This window comes from Tyto alba, unplaced genomic scaffold (assembly GCF_018691265.1).
Source record: "Tyto alba isolate M040663 unplaced genomic scaffold, T.alba_DEE_v4.0 Super-Scaffold_13, whole genome shotgun sequence".
In the NCBI taxonomy this organism is placed as follows: domain Eukaryota; kingdom Metazoa; phylum Chordata; class Aves; order Strigiformes; family Tytonidae; genus Tyto; species Tyto alba.
Window position 1 is genome coordinate 46497551 of NW_024881275.1, and position 13817 is coordinate 46511367.

Here is a 13817-nt window from a genome sequence, read left to right on the forward strand (position 1 = left end):
GCCAGTACCTCTGATTGTCAATAAGAGGCAGCTTGCCTCAGCTGAAGCAAAATGTTTTTCTGCATATGACAGAAGAGTGTTTCTAAAGTTGGCTGACTCCTGGACTGTGTAGGATATATTCCAACTAAAACGCTGTGATTTTTTTTTTTTTTTTGCTAAACATCTTCCACGGTTTTTTTGAAGACATGCATTCAGAATTTCCCATAAGGCATTTGGCAAAGCTGACAGTCAGCACTTTATGTGCTCTGCTCTCTTTCTGGTAAAAAGAGGCAGGGTTTGGTGTAATTTTATTGATTGCAGTGGTTTTATTTCCATTTGTCCTCATCAGAGAGGTCAGAATCAGGACCTGACATTTAGCCATTAGTGGCAGAAAGGCCATTGCTGGCTGAAAAGCAGGTGGAGGTGGAATGGAACAAACCTCACTGAAGAACATGAAAGGGTCAAGCTACCAGCCCTGTTGCTGGGAAGTCTTCTGTTAGTGCTGAAATGGCCAGCAGAAATCATTTGTTCACTGAAACCAACAAGCAGACCAACACACCCATTTTCAGTGCAGTTGCTCATGCAAGCAACTACTGATCTCCTTAGGGAAGCAACTGAACTGGGCTATTACGCTGTTTACCAGGTGCTGAAATAGCCTGCTGTCTCTTTTCATTAGTTATTTTTGTTGAGGTTTTAGTGGTAATTCTAAGTTGAAGTGGGTAAATCTTTGTTCTGGAGATGCACTTTGATATCCATCTCCCCTGAGCAATACAGTTATTCATCCTCACTTCTATGAATAGTGAGGAAATTTAGCACGCAATACTTCAGGAAACTCAACTCTTTCCTGTGTGGATCCCTAATTAGAGCAATTAATCACTACTGCTTCTGCCATCTAAGCTTCCAGGCTAGAATATATGGTCCTCTCTTATCAGAGCAGAAATGTAAAAATGGTTTCCCTTTACCTGACACTTTGACAGTAGAGCCTTTATTGGTGTCTGCCTCCTACCAGCTTCTATCTTGCCTGAGAGCTGGAGCTGAAAATGTAAAGAACAAATTGGTGTGACTGTTCCAAAAGAAAGAAGACGTGTGAAATTTTAAGGTATCAGCTTCTACTTTGTGTAGGTTTTAGTGGGTTTTCTCCACTTGAACTACCCTTCTTGGAAATTTCTTGTGGGTTTCCATTTTGCTGTTAGCAAGATGACCCTTTTTTTTGAGGAATTCCTGGATGTTTCCAGTGTAGAGAGGGGTTTTCTTTCCACTTGATTCAATTAGAACTTGTCCCCACAAAGTTCCTACCTGTTGAAGTTCTCCAGGTATGTGTCCAGGGCAGGGTAAGGATGAGGTTGCCTCTGTGTGTTTTAACTCCATCTCTGGTGGTCCGTCAATGCTTAATTTAACCAGTTAAATGCACAGTTGTTACTCCCCTTACTTCTCCATGTATGAGTCTGCATCAGCTGATGAGATATAGGGAATGGGGATCACAGCACAGTGCCATGGCCCTCTCTGTCTCAAGCTATGCAGCTTTCTAAGTTAGGGACATCAGTGCTTCAATTTATTCTGTGTGTTCTTGTGATACTGACAAGTCCTTCAGGGAAGAAAGGCATTTCTTGTGGTTCTTGACGTCCTGGTGTGCTGTGTACCATTATGCACTGAGGCCTTGTGCTATTGAATATCTCACTGACCTTGAGGGTAAGGCAAGCAGCTGAAGATCTCACCTGCCGCCCTCTTGCTTCATTTCCTTGTGAGACCTGTGCAAAAGCGTGATGGTAATTTCCTGCCCATAAACCTGCAGGTTTCACTGAGGCCTACCGTGGAGTGTGACTGGGGAAGAGTCAGGTATGGCTCCATGTTGCAAAAGTGCCTGCACTTCTGCTGAGATTTAGTGGCTCAGTGGGGGTGCTCTCCTGATCCAGTGCAATGCCAAACAGAATGGGTGAGCTTGCCTCACCAGTGGCAGTGACCTGGCTAATGAAGATGGTCATCTGTCCACAGCCAGCACAACATTTTAGCCATGCACACACAAGACTAAAAACTCCCAATACGTAGCTATGAGCAAAGTAGGTACTTGACTGCGAGTCTAGTCAAGTCATGTATAAAATAGTTTTTGAATAGTCATCTGGAGATTTGAAGCATTTGCAGCTGCATGTGTAAGGCAAGTTGAAATTCCTGTTATTGTTAGCCCTTGCTGCACATTATGAACAGTGTGACAGCAGAACTGTGAAATATCCATTTTCCTTTGGTGTAAAAACCTTCTCCTGCTATGTTACCAGTCAGCTTCAAAACCTCTTACAATGAAGCAGTTCTCTGGATCTGAGATGTTAATGCTAATGTTTGTCTTTTTGCTGCTCTTGATGAAAAATTAATAACTATGAACGAATGAACAGTTCTGTCTGGATTATGCTTTTTTCTTTTCATGCTTGGATGCTGACATGCATTTACTGAAACAGGGCCAGGGTTGCTCTTTGAGATAAATCAGTCCAGGAAAACTTCCAACGGGAATCCTCATTATTAGAGCTCTGGATCTTGCAGACCTTAAGCAGATAAGAACTGCCACAACCTTCCGCAAAGGACAGCCCAGAGCATCATAAAGCTCAACCATATGACACAGGCAAACGTTTTTCATGTCTTGTTACTCTTTTCTATTTATTGCCTGATTGAGTAATTTAGTACACCATTGTCAAACTTTCCCTCTAAGCAGAGAGGCAGTAGAAAGTGTACACTTTGCCATCCTGAGCCTGTTGTACACTGTTCCTTTGGAGAAACTAGTAGCGGGAATCAGAGGATAAAAACGGAACCCAAGACAAACTTAACCTTGTGAAGGTCTGCAATTTGGTCACTTTCATTTTTTTCAGGGGGGAATAAAGACAGTCCTCCTCTCCCTATTCCACTTGATGTGGGCATTTTGCTTTTGCAAAAGTGACCCAGGAGCAGTTCTCCACATGCAACCTAGGCCTCTCTGCATCCAAGACGACTGTAACAAGTCTGGATCCACAGCAACATGCCTTCCCCATCATGTAACACAGGACAGTGTTTCACCTGAGCTGCAGCATGTCCTGCCTTACCTTCTCGCAACACATGCACAAACCAGTGCCACATCGCACCCATTTTCAGGGGTTCAGAAGCTCCGTCCACATATCCAGCAGGTGTTGCTTTAGTGGTGTCACAAGAAAGAGATAGCTACTTGTTCCCATCGGCAAGACAAGACAGTGTGTGACCCACTGCATAGGGGAACATGAATCTCAATGCACTAAAAAATGGTCCAGGTAAGCCTGGATGATGATGGTATCTTTCAATATTTTCTGGTAGCTCTCCAAGAACTATACTGAAGAGAAAGTCTCTCTCACAGCCAAATGTGTTTCAGTGCAGCTATCTGCTCCTAATTTGTTGAGAGAAGCACCCTTCTGTTCCATTCAGCATAACAAACCACATTTCTTAGCAACAGTTTCACAAAAAGCTGTATCTGATTTTCTTTCATTTTGATTTAGAACAAGACACAATTCAGAAGACAGTATATGATTTTCTCAATCCCAGTCTTATTTTGGTGGTAGTAATTTTTTTGGTTACTAATAATTTTGACTGCTCAGGTCAGGAGGTACTGCTCCTAGAATTAACACAGCTCTTGATTATACATCAAAAAATTTTGGACAGATGTAGTTATCAACACTTGCATTTCTGTTTCCTGCTTTCCCAGCATTCTAATTTAGATAATCTACATACTCCGTTGTCTTCTGGGTCATTCAGAAAGAGGCAGATTTTCCAAAATGCAACGTAGTAGAAATTTCTCAGTGGCTCTCTCTTTTCCAGTGTAAGCATGAGCTTCTTTTGGCAGGACTTTTCCATGTTTCTAGGAACTGTTTGGCCTAGAGCTAGCAAGATGAGCCTCTACTCAGATCCACCACCGAAAATCCCTTGTGAATATCTTTGTGAGGGCATTTGTTTTAACCGTGAATGCATGGTAATTACATACACCTTGAGACTGTATGTAGTTCATCGAAAACCCATGACTGCCTTGTTGCCTGAAATAGGGCAGTATCATCTGGAGCTTTCCTTTCTGTTGCCTCCTTGATTTGTGAGGAAATGCCAGAATTTGGATGTTGGCATATAAGACCCCATCTGTACCACGTGCCAAATTCCTTGTATGGCCTCTCCAGGAATTGGTGGCACTCAGTAATTTGTAGGACAGCTCTATTCCATCTCCCTAAATTTAATAATTTAGATGCCTGGAGATTTCACTCAGTGCTTTTGTAAGATGAGCTTTCATTTAAAATGTAGAACCTGGGAGAAAGAGTAGATTCTGAAAGAACCTTCTCTAAGCCCAACTATTAGGCTTCCAGAAATAGATCTCTGGAAAATAATCCTTTTAGATATTATAGGTATGCTCCCATCTTGAAATCCAGTGTCTTAATATAAAACCAATGAATGCTTTGGAATGGTTAGTCCTCTGAACCCATTAAAAGGATCATGATAAGGTTTCTCTCCTCCCGCACTTTTATCCTCTGCCAACAATGGTCACAAAGGAGACCAAGTGGCGAGGATGCTTGTGGTATACAGTAAGTGTTTAATCCCTATGTACTGTAGTGAAACAAACCATTAATTTGCAAACACCATGAAATGAACTTCTAACATCCCCATTAGACAGAACCATGCCAGGAGTAGAAATCCAGAAGTGAAACGCTAGGAACTTCTACTAGGCTGTACTGCTACTGGGATGCATCTACTGAACAGTTTCACTGAGGACATTGACTCTGCGGTGATCTGGTGATAAGTCAGAGCCTTTTGTTTGTTTTTCACTAGAAGTGTTTCCTTCCATAAAGCTTATGGAGGTCTTTCAGATATCTAAAACTCAACGAGTGAAGGAGTAGCAGTCTGCAATGTCATCTCCACTCCCACCTCAGGGTAAACTCACTGAAGTTTAAGGCAGCTGGATCTGAAGAAAGAATGAAAGACAACATCAGGATTTTATTCCTCTGTGAAGGAAAATATGCTCTTCTGATGAGAGTTTTATGGCTTCTTGAATTATATGATCTTCGGTCTCAGATTATCTAGGATTACATCAGGGTGACGTACCCACACACTTCAGATGAACTTCACCAGGTTCCTGCGCACTGGGTGGAAAGTACATAGCCAGCTGGCCAGCGGAAAGCAAGGCAGTTATTTCAAACACATTTTGAGAACACCAATTTGTGAATTTCACTCTTAGAAAGTTACACAGGGAAAAGGTTTCAGAACCGACATTGTAATAGAAAGAGCACACAAACCCCCTGCACCCTTGCTTTTTTTGGGCAGGACATGCCATACACCAAATTGTTGCAACATGTATTTGAAGATTTTCTCACAGCACTACATTAGCCTGTGGGCTTCCCAGAGAACATTTTTATCTCCTGAACTGTTATTAGATCAGTTATTACTGATTCTGGAACATATACTAAGCACTAGTTACATTCCATTAAGTACTGAGAGATAATTAATAAATTTAAAAAACAGACAGTGACCATGAGGAATTCAATCGTACTCACCCTTACGCATTTTAATTGAAATACGAGCCTATGATACTGTCTTAAAGAGGGGTAACTTTAGCAAACTTAAAAAGTGCTATCATATGAAATGAACAGATGTTATTTTTTACCAGTGGAATTTATCTAAAATACTGGAACACCCTGTAACCCAGAAATATCTAACTTCAGGAAACAGACTTGACTTCATGGTAAAACCTGGAATTCTGTATCAGGTTTCCATTTGTACAAGTCCCTGAGAAACATGTTTTTGTAATGAAAGTGGTAATTAATTCTGTAGCTTCAATTGTACTATTAGACAGTTGTCTAAGACAGTGAAAAATAGGAAATGAAGAGCATTAGGCTTTTTAAATAGGATATGCTGTGCTTTAAAATGTATTTTATTGATCCTAAAATTACAAGATCAATTACTGACATTTTCTTGAGGATCAATCTTGGATTAAATGGCAAAATGAAGAAAAGGTTTTCATATCTACTATATCCAAAAGCAGAAACAGATTGCTGTTCTCATGTGAACATTCAGAAACCTCTTCTGATGATTAAACAGTATGTCTGAAATATATCTAAGTTATACCAGCCACCATAGCGCTTTTTGGTGAACCAAAGAAGTCCTACAGTGAAATCAAACTTTTGAGTAAAATCTGTACTACAATTTCCCTCTGACATCATTTTTTCCCCCGTTTTTAGATTCACATATATTCTGTGTGTCAATTACAATGCAAAGTATAAGTAACAGATTTAAGCAAGGATGTTGGAGTGTGAAAGTAATTCATGTGAATTGCTAATAGGCTGGTAAGAATATATCTTTTCCACATGAAGGCAAATCCTTTCCCATCAAAGACAGCAGACTTGATTTTCCACCATGTCACCCCTTGCCTAGCTGCTATTACCTGCAAAAGGGACAAGAAAGCTGGGAGCAGTCTGCTACCAATTCAGTACTCCACTGTGACCAAAACAGCAGTATTGTGTCTAATTCCTTCCTCCCTTTGAACACATGCAAGTAAAGCTGTGAGCAAATTCAAATGAGCTGTGGGGCAAAAAGCAGTCTTGTTACTTCGGCTATGCAAAATGGAGGTTTGATAGCACATACATGAAGTTTCTCTTACATCCTACCTGGTTTTGCTGCTTCAGTCAAAAGCCTTGCAGTTAACATCCTCCAGTGACATGAATCGATCAGGCTTGCATTCGCCTCAACACTCATGTGACAGGGAATGGAAAATAAAGGGACAGTATGAGTTGTCTCAGGCAATTAACTTACGCTCCAATGCTTCCCACACCAGCCTATTTTCAATTTCATCACAGTACAGTTTATACACTCTAACATTATTGCTCAGAAGATAAGAGTGATGATTTAGGTTTGCTAAAAATGGCTTCACAGTACTGCAATCATGCTTGTGAAGCTTCATCTTGTTTCCTGTATTTGTAAGTTTCTTCTCACTGAGAAATTAGTATGTGTGGTGTTTTATCAGAAAAGTTAGTCATCAGATACCTGAAACACTTGTATACCATCTTTAAGAAAACATGGCTTGTTTGGTCAATTTGTCTGCCAATTTTTTTCTCCTGTTTTTTTTAAAAAATGTGAATAGTACCATAGGTGACCTCCCTTAATACTGCTGTCCATACAAATAATAAATGAGAAATAATATGCCACTGCTGCATCCTGTCATGCCAGAAGATCAATATTACTTTAAAGATTATTTAGAGTAGGTGTTACATGTCATTTGTGCCCAGACCCACTGAAGTCAATGAAATGATGTCTACTGGCTTCAGTGGGAGTCCAACTTGGACATTATTCTGGCAATCTGTCCACCACTAAACTAAATTACTACGGGGGATAAAAGCACAAATGAAGAAAAGTAGAAATTTGGGAACTAAAACTGAGCCACAAATAAATATCCTAAGTCAAGGGCTTTCTGAACAGACTTAAATAAAACACAAGCACACTTCCACACATGTGTATGCATGCACACATACAAAAAAAAAAAAAAGCTATGAATTTAACAATCTTAAAAGTTCATAGTTTAAAATTGTTTACAATTAAACAATTGAGTATAATAGGTAGCTTTCTTGACTTTCCATTTATTTCCCTGAGCACTGATCTTTGGAACATCTGGAGTTTCAGAACTGTCTAGTTCATAATTTCTAAAATAGTTATCTTAAGTAAAATACCACATTTTTATGTCAAAAATTAATTCCTTAAGTAAAACTAAGATAAAACTTCCATGAACTACAATGTATATAGCCAATTTTTTTAAAGCCAACAACTATTACTACTTTTCTGCATCTGTATTTAGGCACCTAGCTGGACTGTTTTTCAAAATCAACCTGCAGCCTAGCAGTTCCCATTTAATTCAGTACAGGGTACTATGCTGTCTCATAAACTCATCTAATTGGAGACCTACATAAGGATTTAGCCTCCTTGCTTCAGTTACTCATTTTGCAAAATCTTGGCTGTATGAACAATACAGTATGTTATGGGATTGGTTTTGTGCCTAAATAAGTATTATAGGTAAAGACTACAGGACTTCCCAGTCACTTCCCATAAGGGGTTAAGGAAGTGCATCTGCAGAGAGCCAGCATAAAACCAATCTTCAGTACTAAAATGGGACTTAGCTAGGATATATGTTTTAGGCTGGCATTCTGCACAAGGAAATCTGCTGGCCAAACAAAGCTGTATTTTAAATTTCTGCTATTCAGAACTACTTGACAAATTGGCAACTGCTGCTTTTAACTGTTGTCTCTAGAGCTTTAATTGTGAGCTTCACATGCATCAGTTTGCAATTTTAAGACTTCTCAGGCATTTTAGATTATACAAAGTATGCAAGTCAAAACACTTTATAAAACAAAACACTGCAGAGAGATTTTAATATTTTTAGCCTAAAATCTTCTCTTTCCAGTTTTAAGGCTGTAAATTACGTCAGTCTCTCTGCAGCTAAAAATATAAAAATAATTTTCCATCGACCACAGAAATACACTGTCATTTGGCATTCCCCTTAACTCTCTCTCTCTGGGTAGCTGATACACTGGCATTATGCAGCAGCTCCAAACACAGAATTAACAGAAAGCTCATTTTGTAATATTTAATTTCAGTATGCTGTAACTGAGGTGGGGGGTGTGTGGGGGTGTGGTACTGAACCAAATGCAATATGAAGAGTTGTTTTTTGGTTCTTTGTGCAACTTGAAATTAAGCCTTTACCTGTTCTTGAATGATGTAATAAAATACGCCATACCTGCTTCTCTTTAATTAGCACTTTCTTACACTATCTGGTACTGGCATTCCACAGCAGAATCCAAAACGAGGATTTAGCAGTTTTCTTCTCTGTAGAAAACCATTTTAATACGTCTAAGTTCAGAAAGAGTTAACAGTGTACAATTCCATTATTCCCCCCCTTCAGGAATTAAAGTGGCCTCTTTCTTCTAAAAGCAAAGAAAATTCTTGCTTTGTAATAGGAGTATAAATACTGTTTTGAAAACACATTTGGAAGATGTCTTCCAAGATGTTTTATCCTTTTTTTTTTTTCTTTAAAACTGTGACCACTGCACCAGTTAAGGCTGTTCTATATATGTATTTTTTTTTTCAAATAAAACTTTTAATATTCAAGCTTACCAGATTGATGAATTGTAACAGGTAAAATGGAACTCTTTACAAGGTAAATCATGTAGTTGTACAAAATAGAATTAAACCCTTCACCTGCGTAAAACAAAAAGAAATCCTGCCTTGCATTAAAAACACAGAACCTGTTTACAAAAAGGAATGTGTATGACATTTGGACTTCCTTTCAACTGCCATATCCTAGCAACATCTCAGTTGTTTTAGTAAAGGAACTAATCATCAATTTTAAACTGCAGTGAATTTACCAAACATTGTCACTATAGACTTCTGAAAGCTTTTACAGTAGTAAGTTATCAACAAAAGCAGGCACGTTAGTGTACAAAAACATTGTTGATTTTTTTCCTGTTTCTTTTTCAAAGTGCAGGTTTTTCTCAATGTGCATCTTACAAGACCAACAAATGTTTTAACTCACTAAATCTTAAAACAGAACTCAATTCTCCCAAGGAGTAGTGTAAACGTTAAAGATCCCCAATACACCTCTAGTAAACGTGACACAAATGTCTCTGCGTTGTTTAGAAATTTAGCTCTTTTAAGAGGTAAAGAAGCTTCATGACACCTTTTCCTTACAATGGCTGGTTATCATAAATGGGTAACTCTGGACTGCTAAAGCTGGAGACAGATGAATCACTTTAAGGGAACTAAACTTGGCTACGAAGGAGAGGACGGCGGGAGGAACCAACCCTTAGGCGTTTCTTGCGCAGCCTTTGGAAAATTCAGCCGCCGGCGGAAGGACGGACAGACGGACGAAGGGTCGGTGGCAGGGAGGGGAGGGGGAAAAGAAAGGGGAAAGCAGGAAGGGAGGAGAAGCTTCCGCAGAGCCAAAGCACGGCGGCACCCCGCCCGCGGTCCGGTGCGAGGGCTGTCCCCAAGCCCCGCGGCTGCGAGGCGCTGGCGGGCCCGCTCCTGGTCCTGGTCCCGGTCGCGGTCCCGACGCCGGTCCCACTCCCGGCTGTCACGGCGAATCGGATGCCGGGCCGGGAGCCGGGCGTCCCGCCGGCGGTCGGCACTAGGTGCCGTGGGCACAGGTCTCCCCGGGGTAGATCTCCTCGTAAGCGGGGGGCTGCTCGCTGGGCAGCGGGTAGCAGTAAGGGTAGGAGGCGTTGAGCTCGGGGTCCATGGGCGAGTAGCCGGGCAGCTCGACGGAGGGATGCCCGCCACAGTGCACCTCCACGCCGGCCTCGTCGAAGACGTGGAAGACGCCCACGTTGATGTACGAGACGGCCTGGAAGGGGCAATCCCCGGGGCTGAGCTCGGGCTCGCCGCCGGAGAAGAGGGAGCCCTGGCTGTGGCGAGGCGCCCGCCGCCCGCCGCCGCCGCCGCCCCGCCGCCGCCGCCGCCGCCCGCCCGCCGCCGCCGGGGCCGCTCGCCGCCGGCGCCGCCGGCGCCCGCGCTGCTGCGAGGCCTTGTAGTTCTTGACGAGCAGTAGGTTGAGCAGGCCCAGGAGGCACTCCAGAGCGTTGAAGACGGTGGAGAGCACCAAGCCTTGCTGGTAGTCCCGCAGCTTCTGGCAGCGGAGCGCCGCGGCGGAGCCGTCGGGGGCCGCGGGGCTGCTCCGCGGGCGGGCCGCCCCACCGGGCTGCAGTAGGCAGTAGTGCGAGTACTTCCTCTCCACCAGCGACACGGTGTCGCCGTCAATGACGGCGCCGGCGAAGGCGCTCAGCACGCCCAGCATGAACACCAGCACCCCCAGCAGCAGGAAGTTCTGCCGCCCCCCGGGCGGCGCCTTCTCCACCGGCCCGGACGGTGCGGCCGCCGCCTCCCCCACGCCAGGGCCACCGCCCGTCGGGTCCGGGTCCCCGGCCGGGGCCAGGTCCGAGGCCGGGTCCGGGTCCGGAGCCGGCACCGCAGGCGCCTCGTCGGGCGGGCGACAGCAGAGCAGCGCGGCGGCGAGCAGCGAGAGGCCGGCGGCCAGCAGCAGCCCCGAGTAGAAGGCGCCGGCGGCTGTGCCCAGGCGGAAGGGCTCGCCCTTGAGCTCGGAGCCGAGCGAGAAGCACTTGAGGCCCACGGCGGCGGCGCTGAGGGCGCAGGCGAGCAGGAGGCAGCTGGAGAGCGCGGCGCAGGCTCCCCGCACGCTCCACTTCATCCTCCGCGCCGCCGCCGCCGCCGCCGCCCCGCCGCCCGCCTCATCCTCCTCCCGCAGCACTCCCTGGCCCCGCGGCGGCGGCGGCGGCGCGGCGCGGCGCGGCCATGCGAGCGCGGCGTTCCCCGACGGAGCGGCTGGGCTCCGCTCCGCTCCGCACGGGAGGCAGCCGCCGGCCGCAGTGAGCCGGGCGCGGCGAACGCACACGCTCCCCCCCCCGCCTCCCGGCCGCCGCCGCCTCCTCGTCCCCGCCCGCCCTCTCTTATCGCGGCGGCTGCGGGGAGGCGATTAATTATGGATGGAAGCCGCGGCGGGCGGGGGGACGGAGGGGTGCGGCCCGCCGCGGCTGGCGGGGGGCGAGTGGGACCCTCGGTTCTTCCCGCCTCGGCCTGGGGGCGACGAGGCCGACCTCCCCGCCCTCCCCCCGAGTGGCAGGGGGGATGCAACGGCGTCGCAGTCCGTCCTCCGGCCGGCTTCCAGCCAGGCAGGACGGCGAGGGACGCGCAGATAGGGCAGGGGGCGGCGGGGCTTTGCGCCCCCCCGCTGGCTCCGTTGCGGAGGGCTGCCGTTTGCCTCTGTGCTCGCTCTCTCTCGCTCGCTCTCCCTCTTGTTTTTTAGCGCTCCCTCTCGCAGGAGGCCAGCGGGCTGCCGTGCAACCCTCTGCGTTGCAGTGTGTCGGCAGCGGTGATGCAGCGGGCCGACCCCACCGTGCCGCGCTGCCCGGCGGAAGCCCTCCGCGCCAGCAGGGGCGGCGGTGCCCAGTACCCCGCTTTGTTTTGCGCTCTGGCGGCGAAGCTCGGTGGGATTGCTCTGCGCTTGTCCAGGCAGGCTGCTCCGTGGGTGCTGGGTCTCTGGGGCCGACTGCCCGCGGCCGCGCTGCCGAGACCACCCGTCCGGGACCCCCTGCAGCGCCAGAGGGCGGAAGGCGGTGTTAGGGGGGTCCTGCACAGGGTGGCCCGGCGGCTCTTTGGGGAGCAGCCGGCATGGCCTCCCGTAGGAGAAGTGGGAATCTCGGTCTCGGAGCAGGGGGGGGCGTGCCTGTGCTGGCAGCCGGGCGCCGGACAGGGGTGGGGGCGCGGGCAAGGATCTTCCTTGCCTGTCCCTTTTCCTTCCAGGAAGCTGAAGTTTCCAGCTCCCCCGTTCTCCTCTTCTGCTGTGCTCATGCCAGCCTTGCTGGATATTTTTAGCTGGAGCAGCTGGTTAGCATTCAGGGGAGCAAGCGAGGGAGAGAAGGCCATTTTTCAGGCCTTTTTAATCTTTCCAACAGGGCCAATGCACCTGCCGGTGGTGGGAGATGTGAGCAGAGTGCGTTCTGGTGTTTAGCTTTCTCCAGGAGTGTGACCCTGCTCACTACACTGTTAGGGCAGGCCCTGTCAGCACCTCCCTGAGCAGCACTAGAACCCTGCTGCAGTTCAGGGCTGGGCTGAGCAGCTGAGCACTGGGCTTGACTGCAGGAGCTGCTCCTCCCTGAGAGAGGTTTCTGGGCTCTCCATGGGGCAGTGGCCCTCCAAGGGCCTTTGGTGGGAGGCTGTCTTGCCGAGAGTCCAGCCCTCCCTAGTGGCACTGTCCAAAGTATCAGGGGCTTGAACGTCAGGGATGTATCATCCTGCCCCTTGGAGTTATACAGATAAGGCCATTTTGCCCCCTCCCTCCTGTTTACAGAGGGCCCATGGAGCACTTTGTGTGAGGAAACACTGCAATCCTGGCAGTCCAGGGCTGGCTGACTTGTGGTTACCTTATCCCCTTGCTGTCTCATATCCCTGGCTGTGGGATTAGGACCAACCTTCTCGTGTCCCTCCAGGAGGGGGTGGCTGGGCATGCCACTCGCAGTCATCATCAGGTCTTCCCCTTCCCAGGCTGTCCCTGGCCCCTGAGGATTGGGATGTGCAGGTCTGCTGATCTGTGGCCATGTGAAGATTTTACATTAGGATCTGGGATGTTGGCTGTTGGACTGTTGGGAAAGGTCTTCAGATGTCTTTAAAAGAACTTGCCATGTGTCCTTACAACTTCTAAAATGTAAATGTGTAGAGGGCACACAGCATTTTACAAAATACAGCACCCATCTCCTGAGGTGTCTGTTGAACTCTAAACATTGCCTTGGAAAGCATATGTAAACTCTCAATCCAGCTGCCAATCCAAAGGGCCCTGAGAGACAAACTGTGTGTGTGGGTGTGGAGGGAAAGGAACTGTAGCTAGTGGGAAATAAACAATGAACTAATTAAATGTAGAATGGCAAAAGTGCCTTACTCCCTGACACACAACATAAACTTACATATGAGAGAAATGCATGATTTGTATCATTTCATTCTTACTGTCAAGAACTTAACAGGGTTCAAAAAACATTTAACTATTATGAATAGTGAGAACATTCACTTAACACTAAATAAATACAAAATTAGGAAGAGATTTCAGCTTTTATGCACCTAATTATTAATCAGCCTTTAACTGGCAATGGTTAGGATAGGAAAAGCAGCTGGAGGCAAATTGTTTCTTTATTGTACAAATTGTTTCATGATGTTTCTTTACTGTTTCCTGTTTTGGCAGCTGCCCGAAGTGGGCAGTAAAGCTTCTCCAGCATGGTCCTTCACGTATTCCTACAGCTGTCTCGGCTGTTCAGTCCTCCTCATCTTGA

At 46.6% G+C, this 13817-nt stretch overlaps 1 protein-coding gene across 1 annotated transcript; it reads right to left on the reverse strand.

The window, feature by feature from the left end:
* Positions 1-4918: 4918 nt before the first annotated feature.
* Positions 4919-12184, reverse strand: TMEM271 (transmembrane protein 271). The gene has a single exon (XM_042788026.1). It carries the CDS (start codon positions 11186-11188, stop codon positions 10112-10114), a length of 1077 nt encoding a protein of 358 aa, XP_042643960.1. The 5' UTR covers positions 11189-12184; the 3' UTR covers positions 4919-10111.
* Positions 12185-13817: the final 1633 nt, after the last annotated feature.

What these genes read in the sequence shown, in the direction of transcription:
- TMEM271 (XM_042788026.1), bottom strand. Translation starts at nt 11,188, where the DNA reads ATGAAGTGGAGCGTGCGGGGAGCCTGCGCCGCGCTCTCCAGCTGCCTC.